Source organism: Gymnoscopelus microlampas, assembly GCF_963454915.1.
Source record: "Gymnoscopelus microlampas genome assembly, chromosome: 14".
In the NCBI taxonomy this organism is placed as follows: Eukaryota; Metazoa; Chordata; class Actinopteri; order Myctophiformes; family Myctophidae; genus Gymnoscopelus; species Gymnoscopelus microlampas.
Window position 1 is genome coordinate 21,239,603 of NC_139951.1, and position 26,615 is coordinate 21,266,217.

Sequence of the window (26,615 nt, forward strand, 5' to 3'; positions counted from 1 at the left end):
ATGGATTTTTAGCCAAACTAATGACAACAGCACCCTCTAGAGATGATGAGGGAGGTTTGTGTCAAATGATAGGAGCCAGCCTCACACTACAGTATGGAGTGTCTGCAGACTTGGAGCAGGCAGATACGAGATCGGAAATAACCATATCTACACATTAATAACCCTGTTTATGGACATTGACTGAGTGGTTTTGTGTACTTTAATATAATAATGGAAAAGGCAGGGAGGTCACCGTTCATCATCCACATCATATTTTTCTCAAACAACCTGTTACTTACTGTAACAGAGTTAATGATGCATGTGGTCATCATATTATCATACATATTGATTGTTTTTTTGCATAGGTGGTATAATGTTATGAGAAATTATTTAATTGATTTGGAGATTGCACTTATTAGAGTTTCAGGAAATGCATCCAAACAATTGATAATATATATTAACTATTTAAAGTTAACATAAGTAACTCATATGACATTCATTTGATACACATACAAAGTATTATTTAGTGCCATATTATCAGCTGCACAGCTTTATTATATTATGTGGCGGCCCTCTCTTCTCAATTTTACAAAACACAAAAACATGAGGCCATTAATGATTTAAAAAAAGATGTTTTTATTTGTTCAATCCCCAAAAGCAGAAGCAAGGACTAGGGTTCATACACATCCATATTAAAAATAATTTAAATATAATACATATCTTGTTCTGGCTTCCTCCTGAACATTTCTTATTCTCTGGGACATACAGCCGGACAGATGGGAGAAGATACATAGCATTTAAGAATTAAAAGCAGTTGGAACAGATGCAATGTAAAATGCAACTAATAAACAAAACACTTGTGGCGTCCCCCCCCCATCCCCTAATCAATCAGCATGATTCATATGAGTGGCCTACTACATTATTTTTAGTATTATTTTTGAGTGTATTCAACCTTCCATCCAGTGTCTATGATCAGTTGCATTACAATGATATACATTATTAAATCAACCATGGTTGCAGTTCACTGCTCTAGATGCAGTTAAAGCAACAGTCCAAGTAGTGAACAGTAGGGGTTTGACCAACCATATTGTAAATAGGTTACTGTGTCTGAACCACAAATGCATAAGCTTAGGGGTGAATTTAGCGCTATAGCACTTTCTATAACTGAAGTACGGTAAATTGTTGTGTTTCATTTTGGGGTGTGTGCGTGCACAAACAGTACAGGTATGCAGGGTTCGATTTGCTGGGGATGGGGGGCCTTTTGGGAAATGTAGACGTTCTGATATTAATGTTTGATAATGTCACAATTTAACAATTTAATAAAAAAATAATGTAATCCATATTAACCCTGGAATCCCTATTTTGGGGAAAAAATAAAAATCTGTAAAATAAATTTGTCAAAAACTGTTAAATATTTCTATTTAATATTTTGTTTTAATAAAAAGTTAAAATAGCAGATCTACAAGCTCACAACACGTGGTGATGCCACACGCTGTAAGCTTGAGCATACCCCCCCCCCCCCTCCATTTCTTTTACGAATCGCACCCTGCAGGTATGGGTGAGTGTATGCGAGAATGTATTTTTGGGAGAGAGCATGCGTGTGAGGGTATCCACATGCTTGTACACATTTACTCTGCCTTAAGGTTAATCTATATACGACTGTGTTCTATGCCAAAAATTATGTATTTTCAATTAAAACGTGTTAACGTGTTTGTTTATGCATAACCCTTTAATGCACATCTGATCATTTCCATACTTGCTAAACGATAAAGCACAAAGCCATGCCCACCCCAACACATGCCCTTTGGACAGGCCTGGGAAGATTAAAGCTTTTCGACAAATGGCTGACAACCCAGTCTTCAGAGTCCAAGTGGCGTTTGTTCATGGTGGCATTTGTGGAGGGTTTCAGAGGGAGATGTCTGAGGAGACATGAAGCTGTTGTCCTTGTTTCCACTTGGAGCTGCGTCTGCCACCATCTGCCCTCCTGTAAGGCTGGTTTCTAAGATCTACAGAGCAGAAAGACTGTAAGGATGGTTCCATAGAGCTACAGAACATAAAGACTGTAAGGCTACTTACCAGGAGGAGCACTGTTTATTGATTGTGTATTTAACATAAATAATTTGCTTGTTGTGAGTGGGAAAACTAGGTTGCAACAAGGCAATACAAATGTATTGGAACTGTCCATAAATATATACAGAAACCATTAGAACACATTATATTACAACAAAGCAGTAAAGAGTTGTTCAGCAAGTCTACTCTCTAATTAAAAACAATGACAAAAACATTACAGGCTGTAATGACAAAGTGAAGCCCAATTTACACTTCATCATTGGCTGAAGATTACTGCTTTTTAAATGGATGAAAATCAGTTAGTTTCAGCGAGCACCATGATCGTAGGGCAAAGTATAAATTAGCCATGATCAAGAGAGATGGTGAGCAAAAGGAAATGTACAGTAGACCTACGTGTTAACAAAGGAACTAGGAGAGGCTGTCGTCACTGAAGCCAGCATCACAGAAAAGACGCGAGGAACGCTTGCCAGAGCGCGCAGTGAAGGGCACAGACTTAAGAGCTTGGAGACGCCAGAGATAAACAGATACAGAGAGAGAGAGAGATTATGAGGGAAAAGCAGGCAGGAAGAAATTGGGGAAAGATTGACAAAAAAGTTAAGGAGTAAAGATCTAACTACAAATACAAAAAGTATACAGGGGAGAGCGTTAATGAAAAATGCATGGGGATTACCAGCAAAAAATGAGAAGGAAAACAGTTGAAGGTAGGGAGAAGCAGGAGATTGGAGGATTTAGTAGCATAAGCACGTGGGACCAGTTGCATAATGATAAGAGTAAGGATTTTAGTCAGACTCGCTATAGAGAGATAACTAATTAAAAAACGTTTATACAACCAGGTCTTTGACCATTGACTGTGGAGCATGTCTTATGAGCATTACTGAATGATTCTAATGCTATGTTAACATTCACTTATGAATCCCACAAATTATAATAGAGTGATGGGACCTTTCTAGTGACGGACAGTTTGACCTGTGTGGCCCTGTCCCTCTTTGCATGGTACAGTATGATACCTGTGATGATGTCCTCTATGGCTCCGTCCTTGCCCTCCCTGACCAGAGGACTCATCTGTTTCCTTTTCAATTCTGCTATCAGATCCATCTGGGGGAGCCTTGGCATAGTGGAGGCCTGAGAATTCTAAGGTCAGTGACAAGAGATCTTTCAGTGAACTGGACTCAGTGTGTAATACTAACATCATCATGAACTTATAAAGCTCAGAACCCCCCCCCCCCCCCCCCCCAAAAAAAACACACACACACACACACACACACACACACACACACATTATCATGTGTGTGTGCGTGTGCGTGTGTGTGTGTATGGTGTGTGCATGCAGATATATGAATGTTGAAGACACGTAAATGTGCCCAGTTACATTGCATGCTTCACATAGATCTCCTTTCAGACATGTTTTGATGCCAGAATGCGAGTGCAACCTTTCTATTTCTTAGTTTGTTTACACACTTTGAAGGGGTGAACTAGCTCTATTATTTTACACGTATGTAGCTCACACTGTACTGTATCTGAAGAGAAGCTAAGGCAATACCTTATTTCCTATAGATACTTCAGGCTTGGGCTGAGTGGATGGAGCTTCCCTGTTCACAAAGTCCTGTTTTTTCCTCTGTTCATTCTCCTGTTCAGCTTGCTGTCACAGAGGACAATAATTTATATTGTGACATAAATGAATAAGTGCTGTAATGGCATTACTTGGCATTGTACTTAGCAGCAGTTTGAAATTGACAGGTTGTTTTGGCAGCGAAATCTTTAATTTTAATTTGACTGTCAACCATCAAATCATTTAATCCATCCAGGAGTACATGTCATCTGACCTTATATGCCTTTATGAAGCGGACAAAGACAGGGAAAAACACGGAGGGAGGCGTGGTTTTGGGGTTCTCTCCAAAATACTCCACAGCAGAGTCGTATGCATCCTGTAGGGCAGACCAAAAGAGCAATCACACTTTCATGTCAGCATACACAAATAATGATCTCCGCAGGAAATCATGTTTTCAATCCTGTGTGCGTGCCTGTGTGTGTGTGCGTCTGTCACAGTTAATCTTGCATACAACTAAGTCGATCAGCGCCAGATTTATTGTGCCCGTCCAAGCTGCATAAATGGTTGGCAAGTGGTTAATGCCTGAATTTAGTTCATTAGTGGCAGTGGCTCAGGCCAGCGGCCGCTTGGGTTCGTTACTGTCGAAGTGTCCTTGAGCAAGACACTGAACACTCAACTGCTCCTGATGAGCAGGTTGGTGCCTTGCATGGTTTCTTCCGCCGTCGGTGTCTGAATGCGTGCATGAATGGGTGAATGTAATGCACATTGTTAAGCGCTTTGGATGAAGACGCCATAAAAATGAACCATTTACCATTAGTAATAAACAGGTATTGCTGTTAAGACTACAGATGACAAACAGTGTATGTAACACACTAATGCATTGCATTTAGCAATGTGCATGCATGCATACAACATGTTTTTTAGTTACTATAGTTTAGTTTATTTAAGTTAATTATTTTTCCAAACAGCACTGCTTATAGGGCTGACCTGGGCAGTCTTCCCATCGGCTGCTACAGATTCCAACAGTGCATTGTTGTTGGTGAGGAACCTTTGGAGTACGGGGTTGTCTTGCTCTATGGAGAACTCTTTCTGGGTCACCTCCATGCCTCTCTCCAGGGCATGCACATCCTGCAGAATGCTGTCCAAGGATACTATAGGGGGAAGAAAAGGTTAAAGTAAGCATAATTGGCATTCGGAAGTATTCACAGTGCCGAGGTTCAGCTTAAAATGAACATACATATAAATTGTGTTCATGTACTATTACGTTTTTCCTTCTACACCAAATCGCTTCGCCGTATGGATCTATCAATCTACAAGCTCACACCGTGTCTTTGTTTTAGTCAATAAAGAAAACAATCAATCAATCAATCAATCAGTCAATCCACGCTAGAATACCAAAATTACACAAATCAGATGGTAAAGGTCAGAGATGTCCAGGTCGTCCTTGTAAATATGAATTTATTATTTAAGTAACCTGCCTGGTTAAATACAGGTTAAATAAGAAGAATAAAGAGAAAAGGCTTAAATGCCCTGACATAGTAAGTACTGTATTAACTGGCAGGTTACAAAACAGTGAAGCCGGCCAGAAGGAGCAGAGGCCTCGCACCCAGAGCAGCCTTGTCCATGAAGTGTAGTTCTGTGTAGAAGGACTGGATCTGGGGGTACTTCTCCTGGATGACGCCGACAATGAAGTGCAGCAGGGTCCGCTTGCGGTCTGTCGATTTGGTGTCCAACAGCTGGGACAGAGGAGAGAGAACAGCAATGGTGTGGTTGTACAACATTAAATAAGGCAAGATAAGCCGCTATAAGAATAATAGGTACAAGAGGGTAGATTATTTTACATTTAATTGATGACAGTGCAAGTGGCGTTGTAAATTCTGAACGTGAAATTTCATATGGGTAGACAAATGACATCTGTGGTTGTGGTATAGGGCACAGCAGTGGTGGCCATTTTGTGGTGCCACCAATTGAAAACCCATTCATTTCCCCCATAGAGATTTCCGAAAATATTTATATATTTATAAATTATAAATTAATATAGTATATAATAGAATTAAAAAAGTATTCAAATATTTGTAGGCACAGAATCAGGAGCCTGGATGGCTTGGTTCCAGGCTTAAAACATTTTTTATAAATATTTTCGGAAATCTCAATGGGAAAACGTAATGGGTTGTCTATCTGTGGCACCACAAAATGGCCGCCACTGCGATGCCCTATTGTAATTTAGAGGCTACTGAGGGGCTTTAATGTGACATCTTTTTTTCACTTACCAAGTCTAGACTTTGCAACCTGAAGCCATAGGCTGCCCCTCGCTTGCTGCTGTTCATGTAGTTTCCAAATGCCAAGATGATCTGTGGCACATCAGAAGAAGTCACAATTCTTGTCAAGGACACATACTGTACATACAGTACATGCTGGGATTTCTCATCTACAGTTGCTGTAAAATGACAGCATTGAATATGCACCGCAAGTAACAAGATATACAGTACTATCAACAGAGAATCATTAGTACTGTGCCTCACATACAGTATAGGGCACAAGAGATAGTACAAGTCATACTATTGCAGGTGCTAACTGTGGTACATTGTATTAATCTGCAGTTAGCCGCATAGTATTGTGCAGCCCACCCCTCCTTTTTCAGTAAATATACCTTTTGCTGCGACTGGAGCTTTTACTGACACTATGTATGACACTTGTATCGTATTGTATGTATTGTACTGATGAATTGAGTACAATGGACCACAATGGAAACATGCCCCTGGGGCTTTTTTGTGTTGTCCTTTTAGCATAACCTTTGACTGTACTACATGTACTGTTAGCGATCTTGTTAATTAAGTATTCAATCAATCAAAGCCAATGTTATACCTATACATCTGTGTTACTGTGTATAATGTATTGAAATATGACTTCACCTCTAAGATCTTCCTCAGCTTTCTGGATGATTTAATTGACATTGAGGCAGCAATGATGGCATCAAGTTGCTATCAGGACAATGAAGAATATAGTTACTTGTTTGTTAAACACGTAGATACAGTATGAATACAACCAGTCCAAAAATGTGCATGGCATAGAATAGTATAGAATAGAATCTCTATCCATGTAAATGCGCCTTTGTCTTTACTATGACAGAAGTAAAAATGGAACAGGTACAAGAGGACATACAGACATACAGTGTCTTCTACTGTAACAACTATAATATATATAATATAACTAGAGTTTCGGGGGGCTACGCCCCCCTCAACCCCAGCCGCGCACGGGGCTTTGCGTTTGTTGGTCCCTCCGTGTCCCTGTCTCTGTAAGTAACATTTGCAAAAAGGGAAAAAAAAAAAAAAAATTGTAAGAAAGTGTAATGTAAAAGTGACAAAATGATGAAAAATAAGTAGAAGAAATTATATTTTGTATGTTTCGCGGACCACCAGGGGGTCCGCGGACCCCCTGGTGGTCCGCGCGGAAATCGTGGGATGAAAATTTCCAAAAGGAAAAAAAAAAAAAAAAAAAAAAAAAATATGAAGGTGGTTGCTTGTTTTTGTGAAAGCTGGCGAATGGCAGCCCTTTCTGCAAGATGGCGGCCGCCTGGTGTTGTTGTGATTTGGTCGTGCGCACGTGCTCTCGGTTACACAGCGTTGTACTGGCGAAGTATAGTTCTCGCTTACACAGACATGTCCAGACATGTTGTAGGTCCCTCCGTGTCCCTGTCTGTGTGTCCGTGTAGCTGCAGCACAGAGTGGGCAGTAGAGATTTCTGGCGCAGGCTGTGCAAACCTGGCAACGCAGCGCATGCTGGCGCACGTTACACCAGAAATGGTGCCTGGAGAAAATGGTGACCAAAGAAAAAGTTTTGAAAAAAAGGAAAAAAACCCCGCAGCGGCTGGCTGGTGTTGTGGTGATGAGGTCGTGCGCACGGTAAACGGTACGAAGCTGGCTCCCCTTCCGTTTTGTCCGACATTTGGTGAGTAGAATTAATTATGTTGCGCGGTGGAAACGGTGTAGTGAGCAGTGAGATGTCCCCTACGCGAGGCGTAAATTCAGCGCGGCGGCCGTGGCGAGTCAGTAGGCGACATGTGGTCTGGCGGTGCGTTGTTTATTCGATAACAGAGCTGTGGGGTGTCATCACCGAGGCTGCGGAAGTTGCTCGCCATTTATATAGTTAGATATATATAATATAACTGAAACTACAGTGCAAACGCAAATTCATATGAACAAAGAACAAGATTCCTGTCAGGAAACCGTCTGATTCAGAAGTAAACAAAGTCTTTGAAGCCGTCTACTGAAGCCCCTAGGGAACTCACAGGCTGTATTAGCTGAATAACGTCAGGGAAGTTGCCCATGAAGGTGAGAGTGCTGATGCGCTGGGACAGCCGTGGGATCTTCCCAAAGCGCACCATGAAGTGGTCCTCCATGCTGAGCTCCTCTGGGGGCCGGCCCTCACTCTCGTAGTTGTGGATGAGCTTCAGCTCATACTCTGATGGGATGAAACGCTCCAACAGCTCCAGGAAGTCCAGGCTCAGAGCTTCCTGGTTGTATCTGGTATACGGAGGGCAAAAGGGCACAGTGTAGGGGCCATTATGGTTGTATCTACAGTAGCATATGGTGCTCAACAGGGCACAGTGTAGTGTAGGTGCCATCTAGTGTTACTACACTTGGGCCAACTGAACAAAAAACGTATTTGAGAAGACGGGAGGGGATGCAATCTGTGGGGCAGTTTGTAGACCAGAGATGAGTGACTACGTCAGAGAGTGAGGGGAGGGATACTGGCTGAAACTGATCAAAGACAGCAGCAGGGCATGGAGAAGATGCGGGATCTGGTACAGTAAATGTATGCTGACCTAAGATCAGTGATTTTTAGGAGGGCAACAGGTCTCAGCGTAGGGGCCATTTTGTGACCTGAAGGTCACAAACGGCTTACACTGAATGTTAAGTCTGGACCCATTATACAAAATAGAATGTACTAGTTGTTTATTGTTCACTAACTCAAAACATGTAGAATGAAAATAGAGAAAACAGGTAAGTACATACGTCTCTATGGCAGTGCAAATGTCAGAGTCAGCCATTCCTGCTTTGCGTAGTGTAATGGCCAGGTTTTTGGCCCGGTTGGGATCTAGTAGGGACACCTTACTGGGTGTCTTGTGGGTTGCCTTCATCTTGATAGTACCCAGGTCAGTAGGGGCTGTCTGGGCCTTGGTCTTGAACTGCTCCTCAAAGGAATCCATGTTTAGTTCCTGGCGGGGAAGATATGATAGACAGAATAAAAGGAAATGTCTTGTACATTTCAAAATATGAATAATATCTATCATTAAATTGCAAAAACCTGTGTCTGTCTGTCTGTCTGTCTGTCTGTCTGTCTGTCTGTCTGTCTGTCTGTCCCAGGCATAACTAAGGCAATGACCCGGGCGTGTGCACTGCCAAGTGGGAATCGGTCAGACCGATGATTGTCCAGAACCCAAAAATAACACAATGTCGACAACTCTGACAACAAGTAGTATTGAAGCACTGGAACAACTGCTCTATATAGGCTAATAATAATCTTTAATTATATAGCATCTTTCTTAACAAAATACAAGATTGGATCTAATAATGAATCTCTAACTGACATATTGATATCAGTCTTGGCCAAATATAGAGGGAATTCACAAAACTAGGACGATGCCCATTGGGAACGCACACCTTTTGGTTATGCACTATCCATTGCAGCACCCGTTATCAGAGTACTTAGTGTACAACCATTATCATTGTAGTACTATGACTTCAGTACCATGAGGCAGATTTGAAAAATGTAGGGTGGCATTTCTTCCTTGGCCTAGTGGGAATGTGCACGCAAAGTTTCATGGCAATGGGACGCTGCGTTCATGATTTGAGGCATTTTGTTCAAAACAGGGCACTCCTGCAAACTTTGGAAGCCAATTTTAGCCAATCAGGATGGAATATGAAAAGTTGGACAGATCCATCTTTATCACATGACTATAAAAACAATGGTTCAATTACTATAATGCTATCAAACTTAAATAATCAAAATCAAAATAGATAATAAGACAAACTGGTGTAGCCAAAGCCTACACGTCTGGTACGTGAGAAACGTAAACCGTTTTTTGGGTCTGCACAAGCTTGATAAATGAGGGCCAAAGTGTACCGATTTGCATGATGTTTGGACAAAATATGTAGGAGTAATATCCCAAAAAATGTTTTGCCAAGAATCGGCCTCCTGGTGGCGCTATAACAGTCGAATGTGAAAAATGTGGGTCAGAGGTTCTGCTCTGGCATTCAGGGAGTGTGTGTCCAGTTTCACGCCGATCGGTCCAACGGTGTTGGAGACTCGCTGTACACGGACAAACGGACACACACACACACACACACACACACACACACACACACACACACACACGGACGGACGAGACAAAAAGCTGATCTAGAGGCGGTGACGCAATGAGCAGTACAGTGTTGGTACCATGCTCTCACCTCTAGCACATGCTCATCATCCAGTTCATGGAAAATGGTCCCGGCCACCTGGTGGGGTTTCAGGGCCTGCCAGTTGAACAGTGGCATGCGGTATTTAGTCTGAATGGTCCTCTTCTTCCTGGGGCCTGAGAGAGAACAACTCACCATCACACACTGAAACAACATGGTGCAGTTTCTTGTAGGGCTGCAACTAACCATTGTCTTCACTATAGATTAATCAGATTATTCGATTAATCTATTCTATGCCATTAATTTAGATAATAAAAGGACAGTAAAATTAGGTAATGAAGTACAAAATGATGGGAAAGTTATCTGAACCCAATCAGACATCTTACAATTGCTTAAGCTCACCATTCAGTCAAAAGACATAACTTTTCATTTTATAATATACCATAAAGACAAACATTTACATTTTGGTTAATTTACATGATATATCACATAATTAGAAATGATCAGTAATACAGCATTTCTTTGACTAAAATAAAAATGATGCATTTTCTAATTGTTGACTAATTATTTAATAAGATCAATATTTGATAATATTATTTCTCACCCCTAGTTTCTTGATCAAATACAGTATAAAGGAAATAACAAAACAGTCTCAGCTCCATAAACTCCTCACCCAAGTGCCCGCTGGGTGCACCTCCTACCGGCAAGGGTACACCCCCTCCTGGGGCAAGCAGTGATGGTGGAGGTGGTGGAGGAGGTGGAGGAGGTGGTGGAGGGGGAGGAGGAGGTGGTGGTGGTCCCGTCGAGCCTGGGGGAAGAGGCGGAGGTGGTGGGGGAGGAGGTGGAGGTCCTTCTACAGAAGCTTCTGGTGAGAGGGGATCAGGTTCTGTGGAGGTGGCATTCTCACAGCTATCAACTGCATCACCTAATAGATTGGGAAGGAAAAGAAAGGCAAAAGAAAATGTGGAGTCATTTAATACAGAGTAGAGAGTTGATTCTGTGACCCGATCCGATCCAGAAATTAAAACATACCAGTGTATTAGTCTACCATAAGCTTTTTGGAGCCTTTTCAAAGTGTTTTCACAACATTATTATACTGTAGCAGAACCAAGACATGCAATTCTGATCATTTATAATGGTTTAGGACATTATGCAATATATACAGGCTTTATAGTGCTTAGTCAAACGCAAGTAAAGTTTTACTTTGTCTGATACGTTTGTCTGTTGTACTACTGTAGCCACTTTAGCAGACAAGTAAACCACATTCAATCAGTTCAAAAAGTTACTTTAGCTCCTAAGAAAATAAAACTGTCATTCTTAATGAATTAGCCAAAGGGGCTTGTGGATTGGAAGTACCTTGTCTTTCAGATTCTATTAGTTATTCTTGAATTGGCCAATGCTGTTATGCTCTCTCACACAATGTGGTAATTATGTGGATGAATTTCACAACTGAAAAAAAATGTTATTTCAGGCAAAGACAGGAAGCTGAGGACAGAGAGGGGAACAATATGCAGTATATATCTCTGGCCAGAATCGTGCTTCCCAAAAAACATGAAGACTCCACATCAGACTTGATGTAGGATGGCATACCTGTCTGTGGGATGAGTTGGATAACTGGGATCACTTGGATGTCCAGGCTTCCAGAGGGTCTGCGCTCCATTCGGACCAGACCCTGCTCCACCAAGCCTTGAACTTTGGCCTCCAGCTCTCTCAGTGCTTGGGCTGAACGATCCCTGTCCATCTCTCTCTCTCTCTCCCTCTCGCGCTCTATCTCTCTCTCTCGTTCCCGCTGCTGCAACACAGCTACTTGGGAGCAGGACTCTCGTAGACTCTCCTGTAACACAAATAACACGGCAATATACCGTATATGATACGATGGTTATAATTTGGCTTAATACACTGTATCATCAATAAATCAGAACAAGGTTATGAAACTGTATATATAATTTCTATAGCTCTACATTTGACCTATGGTGCGAGTTACTGAACAAAGGTCAAGGTCAAGGAGGTCAATTATTAACACATTATGTTACGTAACTTCTGATCCATTCACCACTGAAGGATGTGGTAAGATAATTATGTAAAGTGATCACTTTACATAATTATTGACATGTGGCACTTCACGGCCCAACAGCAGTATGCCAACCTCTACTGTAGGTTGCCCTTGTTCTATGTCACAGGAGGGTCAGTGTGATGTTTTATATTTGGGTGTACTGTACCTTTAATAGCTCCACGTCTTTGGTGGTCTGAATGAGTTTCTTCTCCAGTTCTGATACCTTTTCCACAGCCTCCCTTTCACTCTCCTGGAGTCTGATGTTGAGCTGTCACACACACACACACACACATACACATACACACACACACACACACACACACACACACACACACACACACACACACACACACACACACACACACACACACACACACACACACACACACACACACACACACACACACACACACACACACACACACACACACACGTTGAACACCATGAAGAAGAAAGATGTCAGGTTGACCAAGTACAAGCTGAAGATGGAAACAACAAGAGAAGGATACTGCATATGGTGTAATATTTAAAATATATTATTATTACATAAATAATAATAATAAAATAAATAAACCAAGCAGGTATTGCCTATTGGAATTCAATGTGAAAAGGAACCCCCAAAATATAAGCCCATTACACATTACGAACATCAACCACTTAAAGGGATAGTTCACCCAAAAAATGACGTATCTTCTATCAATTTTTGTCACATTCCAAAGCCAATAATTTGATGACCGGTGGAGTCTCCGGTAGGGGACTCAATGGAGACTCTTTGAGTCTTGAGACTTAAAAAAATGTCTTTAATTATAAAAAAGTGTATAACATAAACTCTCATTAATTGTAATTTAGGCAAAAGTTTGAAATCATCATATCGCCCAGCCCTATACAATATATTAATCCATTCAATCAGGGAGAGCATCTGTGTCATTTTATCATTTGTGTCAACACTCACCTGTGCGTTGTGTTCCTGCAGCTCTTCCATGTGCTCCAGCAGAGTATTCTTGGTCTCTGCATCCTCCAGCAGCGCCCCAACGTCAAACAGGTTGTCCAAATAGGCCTGGATCTGCACCAGCAGTCGGTCGCTCTCTGTGAACTTTAACCTCTACACAGGGGCACAGCAGGAGACAAGCATAGTTTGTAGTTGCATCAATAAAGGTGTTGAAGAGCAAAAATTCTGATTTATTTGCATTTTATAGATTTATAGATTATTGTGAAATGTATATAGTTTTCACACGGTTGAGAAAATCTTGGGAGTTGAATAATTTCACTGCTGTGTTCAATGTTACTATCATCTGTGTTATACAGTATGTGCAGGTGACAAATAAATAAGTAGAAATGATCTAAGGCCTCGTTTACATGTATTGCTCTTTGACCTAAATAATAAACAAATATATGAAAATAAAATCTGCACTTATGACTAATTATTATGGGTCATGTCTTAAGAGTGTTCAGAAGAACTTGCCTCAAGGTATTCATCGAGGCCATGGCAGGTGAACTCATACTGAAGGTGGACTCTGAAGTTCATGTTTTCCACCGAATGGACCACAATGTTGATGAACTGCATGCACGCCACCTGGTGGGCAAGGGTTGTAAGTTACCTACATACTGTACATTTCATGGGGAACATGAAACAGCATTGAATAGAAAGATTTTTTTTCTCTTACAGAGATTGCAAGCAAAAACACGGAAAACCTATAATTATCAAACATGAATAGACAATCTTCCTGTTAATGGCTTTATGATAAGATTTTGCATTTGTGTATAGTCTTGAACATCTTACCAAACCTATCAATAATTGAATAACAACAAAGATGTTTGAATTTTGTTAGTAAATCAATAAATATACCTTTGACAAAAAATAACCACACATTATTGTGTGTTGGGTTACCCATCTCAAGCAAGTCATGTCTCTGCAAGTCTTCCCTGATCTATTTTCTATTTGCCATGACATTAAAGGCCAAAACCACAAGTTCAATACGGCATTCTTCCATCCCAGTCTCACCAGTATGTTTATTTGAAACTGAAACTCTGTTTACGAGTATTGTAGTGCAGCTGAGCATCTACTGTAACTAGTGTGAGCCGTGATCGTTTTTGAAGTGGTACGGTACAACAACTGTCTATGTGCTGTTCAAAATGATATGGCATTTTGTACGACTTCAAATGACCCTTGGCACTTACGACCTTTAATCAGAATCAGAATCATGCAGAAATTATACTTATATTTTATATTTTAAGTCCACATTGTGAGTATCCAAACAAACAAAGGGGCTGGGGCTAAAAGCCCCCTTTGGATCTGACCTATGCACACAACTGGACATCAGCTATATATCTTAAATACATTTTCAGTCACATTAACTTTACCATGAAGTCAATATTGTTGTCCTCATTGCAGAAGTACTCCATAAGTTTTTCAAAGCGGCTCCTCTCTCCACAAACCTGGGAAACAATGCAAAAGGTCAAGATTAACTATTCATTATCAGAACTGAGGCACTTCGCAAAGAGAAAACAATGTTCCATCATCTTAAAGAAATGTCTGCTTCATAAAATAGCATAGCAGAGTACAGAGAAAGCAACAAGATGATGTACTGTATGTAGATAGGATGACATGCAGAAACAGGCCATGATCTGATCAGATTCAGCATTTGATAGAATCATCCTGTATCTATTTGATGTTGAGTCATAACACGCACGCACGCGCACACACGCACACACACACGCACGCACGCACGCACGCACACACACACGTCCCTTAGCACCTAGTGCAAATATCTCAGTCTTGTCTTTGTCTTTTTCATACTACTGAGGTTATCTGGTGAAAGTGAGATCTACAACTGCGTATTATGAGCATAAGAATGGCAGAACACATTGTGTCTCTGTATGATGGTACCAAGTGGGAGCATACAGTATAGTAGATTCAAAAGCAATGCACCAAGAACTGACCCTTGTGGGACCCCACAGAAAGGGTTGTCTTCATCAGATTTGAAAACCAGATAAGAACAGGAAGTACTTCACTCTAACCTAGTTACTTTGTTTATACAAACCTAAGGGACTAACTAAAGGAAGTGGGTGAGGTCGCATCTAGTGGTGCGGAAGTCCCACCCTGTACTATCCGCTGCCCCGTGTTTCTATGTGACACCACCCTGCCAGCCACAGCTTTCGCTTGTTGATGTACCGCAACTGTTTTTGTGGTTTTCTGAACCCTCCAAAGCAGATGGGGGAGGGGGGCATTTTCTTAACCACTTATGCAAAACCAGATCTAAAGATCCAAAAGGACGCGTCATGATGCTTGCATCTGCAAGATTGAAAGATTGTTGGAAAATGTTGATAATTTACCCAAAATAGGGACACTCTGTTAACAGGGTTAACATCATTTTGTTATTACATTGTCAATATATTATATTTAATTATATTTAATATATGGAATCCATCCAATTCCATAGTCCAGATGACATGCCATGTGTTTCAGAAAAAAATATTCTTTTTAAAATTGTGATATTATCAAACATAAAAATATGTCACAGTCTACAGTTCCCCAAAGGAAATGCATGTATTTAATTCAGTCTGACCAGAAGCAGGGATAATAATAAAAAAAAACAGAGGGGGGCATATCGGATCCCCCAATCCCCCCAACAAATCAAACCCTGCTCCTTGTCATGTCTTTAAGAGCAAAGTTACCGAAACCTTCATTTGAAGGTGTGAATATGAGACTAACTTCACTGTGTCCACATGGGGGCAGCATGTACACACTTAGCGCCTCCCTCTCTCCCTCTCTCTCTCTCCTTAACTTAACTCCACCATACTGTCACAATGTTTTAGCTTGAAGTTTTTTAAATGACAATGCTGAGCAAAGGCGTTTTTTTTAAGTGGTCCATTTTTGTGCAATAAGGATAATGAGACATGACAAGTCAGTCATACTGTACCTCAGTAACTTGACATGCATGCAATCTAATTAAAAGCTAGTGTATGTAGACAGTGATCAGGATTAATTGGCCTCTGTGATCTGCAAGTTCAGCATAGAGTTCAGAGGTGAACAAATGTCACTTAAAGCTAGTGGTGTGTGTTGTGTAAAGTACATACTGTATATTGTCTAGTGTGTTCTTGTATTAGCTCAACAAAACCTCAGTCTTGGAGCATGCCGGCAGCTAAAAAGGCTGGGTTTCCGAGGCTAGCCGGCAGCTGACTCAATATCAGATCAACCACATAATTGCAAGGTCCCCAGTTCGATTCAGACTAGAGTGTACTGTACTGTATGTTATTCCCCTTCTCAGTTTCCCATCTTTCTACTATCGTATCTAAATAAAGCAAAAGAAACTGCACAAAAAGGTAATTACAAAAACTCATTCTTAGTACTGTACAAAGTGTTTTTTTTATTCCCACTCGCCCAGAGTTGATGAAGATGAAGAAATTATTGCAAAAGCTATGACAGACTACTGGGTAGTTGGCAAGAAGTCAGACCAGAGAGAATTGTACGTCATCCTGAACCAGAAGAATGCCAATCTGAATGAAGTAAACGGTACGACTAACATGAACGACTCTCCTTGCTTTAGCTTTGTTCAGTGGTTTTCAGTGGCAGAGACCACTGATAGTCTTTTCTTCTGAGAAGGCAGTTGCCTTCACCTGGGAACAGGTGAAAGATAAGGGTACAGTGATAAGCACATTGGTTAAATACATTATTTTTTAAAGTACATCAAAGAGAGGGATTACAGATTAGTGTGTGTGTGTACACAGGATGAGAGAGACATTTGTCTCAAATTGTGACAACACACGCCTCCAGTCTGAACCATTAGCATCAGTCTGTGCTGTGCCTTAACCACCACCCCCTCGCCCACTCATGTCCTCTAAATAATGCACCATGCCAGGCCCTCCTCCCTGCGGAGCCCAAAACAATGCCCACGCTCTGCTGCCAAGGGTCACACGAGCCAGCCCTTGGCACAGTGCCTGTCCACCTCTACTTTACTCCTCCGCCATGTGCTCTCTGTTTATCTCTCCATCTCTACCTCCTCTCTCTCTCACCCACACACATTGCGGTCGTCGTCAGTGTACCAAAACAAGTGCCACTTGCTGTGTTACAGGAGATGCCATCGTGGTAACCGATAGGCCTCTTCTCGGCCTGGCACTGACCAGCCTCACCAGATGATTTGGTGGATTGAAAAGGACAGGTTCTGACATTGCGGTTGAAATCAATCTGTTCATATATTCAGCTCAACGACCACAGATTCTCATGTTATTTACCATCACTATGATCAGGTAAACGGTGAATTTTACTTCTAACCATACAAATTAGCCTCCAGAATACACCTGAAAATGTGCGGTGCAAAAGCCTCAAATGTGACTCAGCAGTAAGTGAAACGGCATCACAAACAGTAGTTAATCATGTCAATTATTAACTGCATTTATAGTTTTCTTGAAAAGTGTGGACAGGTGTAGTCACTCGTAGATGTAAATATTTCAGAACCTCGTGTATATCGTTGAGATGATGCCTATCGCTGACTGTGTCATATTACAGGCCCTTTAAAAGAAGTAAATGTACCCACAACTGCTGCATAGTGAGCCGTACTAAGACCAGACAGTGTATATCCAAAATGCAGAGTTACAGGAAAGGAGGCCAGAGGGATCAACCGTATGCCCCCATCCTCCCCATGGAGGATACATGGAATCCTTCCAATTCCATAGTCCAGATGACAAGCCATCTCTTTCAGCAGATACAACCCAAATGGAACTATGGTGCGTTCATAACAGTTTGTTATTTTGGGAACATTTTCAAAATAATTACCAAAATCTATTTAATAGATTTTTAAAATTGTGGAAATAGCAGATCTACAAACTCACAATGCCACACGATGTAAGGTGTTTTGGGCTTGTAGATCTGCTATTTTAGCTCTTTGTCATACAATGAAGTATATAGGGCTTATTAAATGATCTCTGAGAATAGACAGGGTAGGCAGTTGGTCAAAACAATGTAAATTCTCAAATTCAGATTAGTCCATGTAGAAAAACTATACAAAATGCTGATCATTGACACTACAAATGCATTAAAGGTAGTGGAAGTGATTTTTTGGGGTTCTTTGTAAAAAGAAAAAGCATATTTTCTGATAGTAATCATTGCTGTATAGAATGTTTGTTCAGTAACACAGGTCTCCACATCTCTCCAGTTCTTTAATAAACAGAAAATACATTTTCAGATGGTTTGCCAATTTCAGCCAATCAGGAGAGAGTACCCATTTATCACTTCCAATTTCTCTTGTGTATCCTGTAGCCTGCATGCGTTCTCTATCCTGATTGGATAACATTGGTATCCTGACCTGAAAATGCATTTTCTATTTACTAAAGAGCTTGAGAGACAGGGAAACCCACGTTATTGAACAAACACAATAGCAATGATTGCTATCAGAATATACATATTGAAACACTTTAAAAAGAAAATCGTCAAGAAATGTTTTCTGAACTACTCTGAGAGAATTCTAAATCTTCAGTGGCCATATGATGTAAGTTAACTTTGTGCCCTGTTCACAGTGACCAACCAACACCAGATACTGCTAAGGGGCCTGTTGCAGGGTAGGGTCCTAGCATCCTCCACCATTGCTAATAATAGCCTATCCTAGGTCGATGCAAGACTCCATTCTGTCTTGCTTGTTGTAACCACAAGAGGTGATCTGCTGACAACAGTTGCTGCCTTCTCAGACAGCGGAGAGAGAACGCAACAAGTGTTTCACATATCAATGTCTCATCACTCCATTTAGGCTGTTTGTGGAACAGCTGGGCTTGACAGCTGACATGAGGGTGGGGGGTATGGGAGTGAGCCTAACCTGATTTTCAACACGGTGTGAGAATAACCAGAATACCAGTCCCTAACATTCAATTGTAGGAATCAAAATCTACCCTATGTTTAGTTAGGGATAACTAATATTAGAAAAATATTCGTCATATCATTCATTATAAATAACTTTTGGTCAACTACAATACAGGGATTCCATTGTCAAAACTTTGACAATGAAATCATGCAAATGTAAAGCAATGTAGAACTTTAGGGGAAGCTACAGTAGCTGGCCAAGATATACTGTAAGTCCAAAAACTGTCAATCATCTTTTGATGCTTCTGTGCCATGCTGAAAAAGGTCTCAAAATTCAACTTTTAGCTCATAAGCACACAAACAAAGCACATTCTGCCATTAGGAAAACAATGACATGGTGACGTTGTAGATCTGCTATTTTCGCCGAATGTTTGCCCCCAGAATAGGGATGTTCATGCAGTTCTAATATTAGGGAAGCATAATAATAAATTCGCATTCAGAAAAGAAAAGAGAGTGGCTCTGAGCCTCCATCATCTTGGAGGGCCATCTGACCTCTTTGAAGTTGTCGAAGGCAGAGAGGATGATGTCATGGCCTCCTCTCACTAGACAAACAGCAGCTAGCAGCTCCAGCACCAGAGCCTTGGTCCTGGGGATGGAGGCATGGAACATTGTTTACATGTTGGTCTATGTGAAGTTATTGTCGCTGTCAAGTGGAAACCTTGTATGTCCAAAAACTGTTACTTTTCAGGAAATGGAAAGAAGAGCCTGTGTTCCAATGGATCTAATGTAGTTGTTATTTAGACACAAGCTCTTATTAACTTTTCATTGGTTCAATATTGTATATAAAACCCACAGACACACTTAGCAGATCTACAAGTTCACAACTTGTATATCTGCTATTTTTGCTACATTTGTGTGACACTGTAGTATGACGAAATAGGGCATTAATTAACACAAAAAAATAAAACATTTAAATATGGAGATACAAGGTTTCAGCTTGACAGCAATGTTATGTAACATATTACAAATTAACATTACTCTGAACACAGCACCTAGGGGGATGTGTGAGAGATCAAATACACACACGCCATATATTGTGTCCGCTACCACACACCACAAGCCTTACCGAGGATTCCTATTGTTGAGGCTAAGAGTGATCTCGTTGACACAGCAGGGGTGGGTCATCACCAAGTTGAAGCCAGACTGCACGCACACACGCGCACGCACACACACACACACACACACACACACACACACACACACACACACACACACACACACACACACACACACACACACACACACACACACACACACACACACACACACACACACACACACACACACACACACACACACACACACACACACACACACACACAGAGTATGCATTATGGGAAGGTCGCTATCATTATCATTACAAAACCCTACACAGTATAGAGGTTCCATCTATCATCTAAGTAGATCAATCAACCAGTTGGTTTAATGGTACGTATGCAATTTTTTTAAACATTTTTCACGTAATGGGCATTTGGAATTATGGGTCCTGAGGAAGAAGTTATATGGCTGCTTATATCTAACCTTGATTATACCATCCCTTATAATACTTCTACAATAAATTATATTAAGACAGCTTTCAGAGCCTAGATGTCCCACTAGGCCTAATAGCTATTGTTTTGGTACAGCCTACTGTATCATGGTTCAGTTTGTCCTTGAAGCAGCTACAGTATAACAATGATCTCTTCCTTGTGCTCGAGGCAGAACTACCGTACCACTGACATGAGTGTTAATGTACTTCTGACCATGATATCATGTACATAAAGCATAACCACCTCCACCTAGAATATTGTCGCGACTCCTATGTGCCTTATTGATTGCTGATTGATCTAGAATTCCACGACAGTCCAAAGACAACATATCAATGTGGACCCCAGAATAATAAGATCTATAAACCATGGTATCTCTGAGGGCCCCTGTCAACCCAGGGCCCTTATCCTAGGTGTAAGGGCATACAAGCAACAAAGGATAATGGACAGAAGGATTATGGACTATTCTGTGCATAGAGAGGCTTAATCATTCAGGGAAAGAGCCTGGTACCTGGTAGTTCATGATGGCACGTAAGCACATGATGCAGAGGTGAACATCATCTCGCTGGCTGGCAACGCGTGAGGTCCTCAGGGCTTTCCTGTGGTGGAGAGAGTTCAATTCCTTCCATTATCGCTGTGTCTCTCACTACATAGCTAGAGCAGTGATAGCACATAACGTAATAGTCGGCGTAGTGTAATTTTGAGCTCCCATTGGATCACATATTATTGTAAAATGTTTGGGGAAAAAGGAATAGCATGAAATGGTTCAGAATGGTTCACACCCCAGCGTATATTAAATCCATATCTTAAAATGATTTTAATCAAAAATTACAATATGGTGAAGCACAGGGAAGTAAGAAATGTTTTGGCCTAAGCCTTCATCAGCGTATATGTCATAATGCACAGTATGTCAGAATAACAATTATTTTCATTGCCAGGTATGTTTGAACATACAAGGAATGTATTTTGGTGAGGTTGGTGCATTACACTGAAAGCAACACTATAGAAACATTTACTCATTATTTACAGCAATATCCTCAAAGTATCAAGATAAGCCAAAATAAGCTAGAAACTATATAAATACGATATGCAATAGTACACTGTAAACAACAGATCATAGAGGCTGGTAAAGTAGCAAAGGTGAGAAAAGAGTTCTTAATCAACCCATGAGCATTCAAAACAACTTCATGAATGAATGAATTCAATGCATATATGAGAGAGGTGGGGAGACGATGGGAGAACAAGTGAAATAGAGTTGAAATAGAGTTGAAGAGCTGACAGACACGGAGGCAGATGGGTGAAAGGCCTTCGCGGGGCCAAGGGCGACGGCTGAGACATCATCACAATCACACCCCCGTTGGGACATGGGAGGCATCAGTGACAGTGTGTCCTCAACAAAATGGAACCGCCCAGTCGCCGCACGACGAGCAGGAGTTTCTGTCAAATTGAGCATTGCAGACATTTCTGACATTCATACACTCATACGTTCAAACCTCACACGGATGCAAGGATCACGTTGCCAAACTGCAGGTCCCCTGATAACATACATAAGTACAGTACAGTACATAGTAATTATCCTGACAAGAATGCAGTTGTTCCAGATGAGAAAGATTAGACCTCTGAGACAGTTTGTTGTCTTAGATTGTGTGCATGCGGTTTGCATGCATGTTTATTCGCACGCTGTGTGTCAACATCATTACAAATACACGGACATTATGAAGACTAGGACACCGCAAATGTAATACACCACAGGACAAATTACACAGCCTAGCTATCTTCTGTTCAAGCTATGTGCTAAATGTAATTAGACGTTTATTATTACCCATCACAGTTTATGAAATATTCACAGCGCTGATTATGAAGGAAAACCAGAAAGCCTGTCAGATTTTTCTAACGAACATACAATTTCCAGACGTACACCGCACCGTACCGAATTTTAACCACTCAAAGAGATTCTACAAGCATACAATGCACCGGGAAGTCACACGTGAGCTTATATATCTGCTGTTTTTGCTAATTTTGAATCAAAAATCTAAATATGAACTATACAACACCAAAATCCCAGATAGATGAGGTTTTCATGTGGCTAAATTAGTTGTAAAGCGGTTGAAGGACATCTCTATACGACTGACATTTTAATTTAAGTGGAATGCCACAAGAGAACTATAGGAATGTCAATGTAGTTATTTGCTCTGCAGCTGCAGCATAATGCATTCCTCTCCCTCTTTAAGAATAGTACAATTCTGATGATTATGAAGAGAGGGCACTGTTCCTTTATCCCTTTGTCCATTGTAATTGTCTTCATTGTTGTATAATGATGAATCTGTGATATAGTTTATGACACAATGCACAATATATTGTGGATTATCATATTAATACATTTAATTTAATTCACACGTGCAGGTACGCACACCCATTGATATGATCACTTATTTTCTGTCAATATATGGACCTAATAATAAGAATGATTTTGAAATCTAGATTGCTGTGCATGAATTTGAAATGCCTAATTCCCAAATTAAAATCAAATTAAACTAGAAAAAGTGCTCCTCGGAGCACAGGTCTCCGCCAGGTCAGGTAGGCTATTGTGGCCTCCTGGTGGCGCTATAATAGGCCAACGTGAAAAGGGTGCCATTTCTTCTTAGGCCTTGCACGACAATCGGACACTGACAGCATTCATGGTTTGAGGCATTTTGTTAAAAAACATTTGTTTCGCTAAATTAGACCTGCTGGTGGCGCTATAACAGGCCAATGTTAAAAGGGTGGCATTTGTTCCTCAACATAGTGTGAATGTGCGTGCAAAGTTGGACCGCAATCGGACGGTGCGCGCGTTCATGATTTGCAGAATTTTGTTCAAAACAAGCCAATAATGCAAACTTTAGATGTCAATCTTAGCCAATCAGTATGGAATATGAAAAATCAAACACATCCGTCGTGATCACATGACTATAGAGATCATGTGTACCGATTTGCGTGAAATTTGGATAAAACTGGAAGGAGTAGTATAAAATAATGTGTTTTACGTAAGTCGGCCTCCTGGTGGCACTATAAAAGGCAAATGTGAAAAAAGCAGGGCAGAGGTTTTTCCTTGACCTCTAGGGAGTGCGCATACAAAGTTTTACACAGATCGGTGCAGTTATAGCGCCACCATGAGGCTGATTTGAAAAAATGCAAATGGTAGTTCTTCCTCGGCCTAATGGGAATGTGCGTGCAAAATTTCACGGAAATTGCATGCTGTGTTCATGATTTGAGGCATTTTGTTCAAAACGGAGCACTCCTGTAAACTTTGGAAGCCATTTTTAGCCAATCAGGATGGAATATGAGAAATCTGAAAGACCCGTTTCGTTTAATAACTATAGAGATACTGTGTACCGATTTGCGTGACTTTTGGACAAAATCTGTAGGAGTACTGTCAAAAAAGATGTTTTCCACAAATCGGCCTCCTGGTGGCGCTATAAAAGGCCCATGAGAAGAATTTGGGGCAAAGGTTCTGAATTGGCATCCAGGGAGTGTGTGTGCACAGTTTCGCTGCGATCAAGACAACGGTGCCGGAGATTAGCTGGTCACAGACGGACGGACACACGGACGGACGGACGGACGGACGGACGGGGTGGAAAACATACTCTCTCGCATGCCTTTCGGCCTGGCGGAGACAAAAAGTCTTGATGAAGACTGCTGGTGAGATAAAAAAAAAGGGTCAAAATATCTGAATGGAACTCCCCCCAAAACGTGTAATGTTCTGGTGTCTCTGAAGCAATCTCCCCTAATTGGTATTGGAAACTAACTTTGATACTAAATGTGTGTGTGTGTGTGTGTGTGTGTGTGTGACGGTCTACTAGAGTTCTCAAAATCTGCCCGAACCCGACCCGCCGTTTTCGGGCGGGCCGCCCCCAAAATGTATGCTAATTAGTCGGACCTCAACTTCCGAATAAAAAAAATAATAATAATCTATTACCCTCAACAAAGAAATTTCAACTGCCCCTAGCGGCCTAACGGAAATGCCAGTGGATGTGTTGGATGCCGCTCAAAGTGAACACTTATCTCTGGAAAGGAATATCCAATCTGCTCAGTTCAAAGCTTGTTGGATGCGTGACTTTGAGGACATTAAGCACATAATGACATCTTTTCGTTTTTTGGGGGGGTTTCGGGCCTAAAAGTATGATAATTGTTCAGGCCGGGCTGAGCCTCAGCCGGCCCAGTAGGGCCCAGTCAGGGCCGGGCCTTAATTTTCAGGCCCGTTGAGAACTCTATAGAGTGTGTGTGTGTGTGTGTGTGTGTGTGTGTGTGTGTGTGTGTGTGTGTGTGTGTGTGTGTGTGTGTGTGTGTGTGTGTGTGTGTGTGTGTGTGTGTGTGTGTGTGTGTGTGTGTGTGTGTGTGTGAGCAAGCATGTGTTTGCATGTGTGTAAATGTATCTACATAAACAGCATGAGAGCATGAGCAAGCTGCCAATGCACACACTCAGTGTGCTATACATGCATTTGTGTGACCTGCTTTATGTAAATACAGTGAAACTGGCAGCCGTTCACAGTGACTCTGAGATTCAACGCAACACATGAAAGACAACACGCACAGTGTTTTACTCCTTTTTGACTGGTCAAATATTACTCAACTACAAGTGAAAGTTGCTCCGTCAAATGTGTACTTCAGTTAAAGTAATGTAATACTTGCTTTTAAAAAGACTTAAGTATTCAAAAGGACATGCTTTTAAGTATTCAAAATGAGACATTTTAAAGTAATATATATACACATATATATTCCCCCAAAATCCCCAAAGCTTTAACAAAATATCAAATATAGTGAAAATAGCAGATCAACAAGCTCATGATGATGCGTTGTGAGCTTGTAGATCTGCTGTTTTCACCATATTTGAAATAGGACTGAAGTGGTTCATTCATAATGTACTTTCTCCCCCCTCCCCAATGTAGTGGAGTCAATAGTTAAATATTTGTCTTTGAAATGTAGGAAAGCACAGACTCAACATTTACTTGAGTACAGTACTCAAGTAAATGTACTTCGTTACTGTCCTCTGCTGAATGAAACACATGAAAGCCAACAAGCAAAGCACTCAAAACTGGGATTCTTACCTGACCCCGAAGCCTTTGCCAGATTTGGAGGCACTGTGGGTAGGCGAGTTGCTGGCACTCCTGCTCAAGTCTTCCAGCGATCTCTCTACAGGTTTACTTTTATCTGTGGGCACAGCACCATTGTCCAAACTGTCCATGTCATACCTGCAGTGAAAAGAAAAATCATGAATAGAAAAGTCTGCATTTATACTGCATGAACTGTCATGGAGCTTCATTTTCAGTTGACTGGCAATTAAAAGATCCTTGTCTGAGCTCCACAAATCTTCAGGCCATTTGGCATGCTATCTCTCTGTAACCCACTGTTAAAAGATCCTTGTCTGAGCTCAACAAATCTTCAGGCCATTTGGCACGCTATCTCTCTGTAACCCACTGTTAAGCAGGGAAGGTCAGGGGTCAGTTGGAGTGGCTTATTGTCAGTATCGTCCTTAGAACGAGGGTGTCTGTCCCCTTTACCCCTCTGGAAGATGGATTGCTGAGGTTGAGCACAACACCTACCATCAGCTCCCAGGACTTACTGCAGAACTTTGTTTCCCAAGCCATGCTACTCATACACTGAGTTGGTGGTGGCCGGAATCGGACCCAGAACCTTGCGGTCCAAAGGCGAGTGCTCTACCGACTGAGCTACCCAGACACGAAGCAGGGAAGGGTTTTAAGTCAATGTCGTTCATCTGCTAAAGAGTTCTACTGCTCTCTGTAAGTGACATGATATCTACTACTTGTAATTTGGTGAAATGTTTTCAACTGTCATTTAAAAAAAGAAGAACGTATGGAACTCACATGACAGCACACTGAGCGAAAGACAGGTAATCCACAAGAACATCCAGACCTCGGTTCTCCTCACTTAGGAACTCCTGGGCCCAGCTGTGAGAGGAAAATACAGATGATAAGATTACAGGTATTGTACAGTATTAATTATCTCATCATATACAACCTAAGACTAAAGACAAAGCCACAATGTTATCCATTAGATTTACCTGCTTAAGAGTATTAAAAGTACTCAATTTTAAGTAATCACATAATAATAACCTTTATTTGTTTACCACTGTTCAACACCAAGTTACAAAGTGCTTCACAATCAGGGAAGAAAATGTATCATCTAAAAT

The 26,615-nt window shown here is 41.1% G+C and overlaps 1 protein-coding gene across 1 annotated transcript in view; it reads right to left on the reverse strand.

The window, feature by feature from the left end:
• Window positions 1-598: 598 nt before the first annotated feature.
• The window catches only part of fmnl1b (formin-like 1b), a 42,034-nt gene continuing 16,017 nt past the window's right edge, over window positions 599-26,615 (reverse strand). The window contains exons 5-26 of the mRNA XM_084077700.1: window positions 26,290-26,373; window positions 25,513-25,656; window positions 20,940-21,027; window positions 19,969-20,045; window positions 19,395-19,488; window positions 14,414-14,488; window positions 13,515-13,625; window positions 13,005-13,154; window positions 12,219-12,320; window positions 11,590-11,833; window positions 10,673-10,924; window positions 10,051-10,175; window positions 8,614-8,816; window positions 7,887-8,121; window positions 6,511-6,579; window positions 5,869-5,949; window positions 5,205-5,334; window positions 4,586-4,749; window positions 3,873-3,974; window positions 3,590-3,688; window positions 3,057-3,180; window positions 599-1,985 (exon numbers count right to left, since the gene is read on the reverse strand). Coding sequence (XP_083933826.1) covers window positions 1,885-1,985; window positions 3,057-3,180; window positions 3,590-3,688; window positions 3,873-3,974; window positions 4,586-4,749; window positions 5,205-5,334; window positions 5,869-5,949; window positions 6,511-6,579; window positions 7,887-8,121; window positions 8,614-8,816; window positions 10,051-10,175; window positions 10,673-10,924; window positions 11,590-11,833; window positions 12,219-12,320; window positions 13,005-13,154; window positions 13,515-13,625; window positions 14,414-14,488; window positions 19,395-19,488; window positions 19,969-20,045; window positions 20,940-21,027; window positions 25,513-25,656; window positions 26,290-26,373 — 2,854 coding nt within the window. The 3' untranslated portion in view covers window positions 599-1,884. The remainder of the gene's footprint in view (window positions 1,986-3,056; window positions 3,181-3,589; window positions 3,689-3,872; window positions 3,975-4,585; window positions 4,750-5,204; window positions 5,335-5,868; window positions 5,950-6,510; window positions 6,580-7,886; window positions 8,122-8,613; window positions 8,817-10,050; window positions 10,176-10,672; window positions 10,925-11,589; window positions 11,834-12,218; window positions 12,321-13,004; window positions 13,155-13,514; window positions 13,626-14,413; window positions 14,489-19,394; window positions 19,489-19,968; window positions 20,046-20,939; window positions 21,028-25,512; window positions 25,657-26,289; window positions 26,374-26,615) is intronic.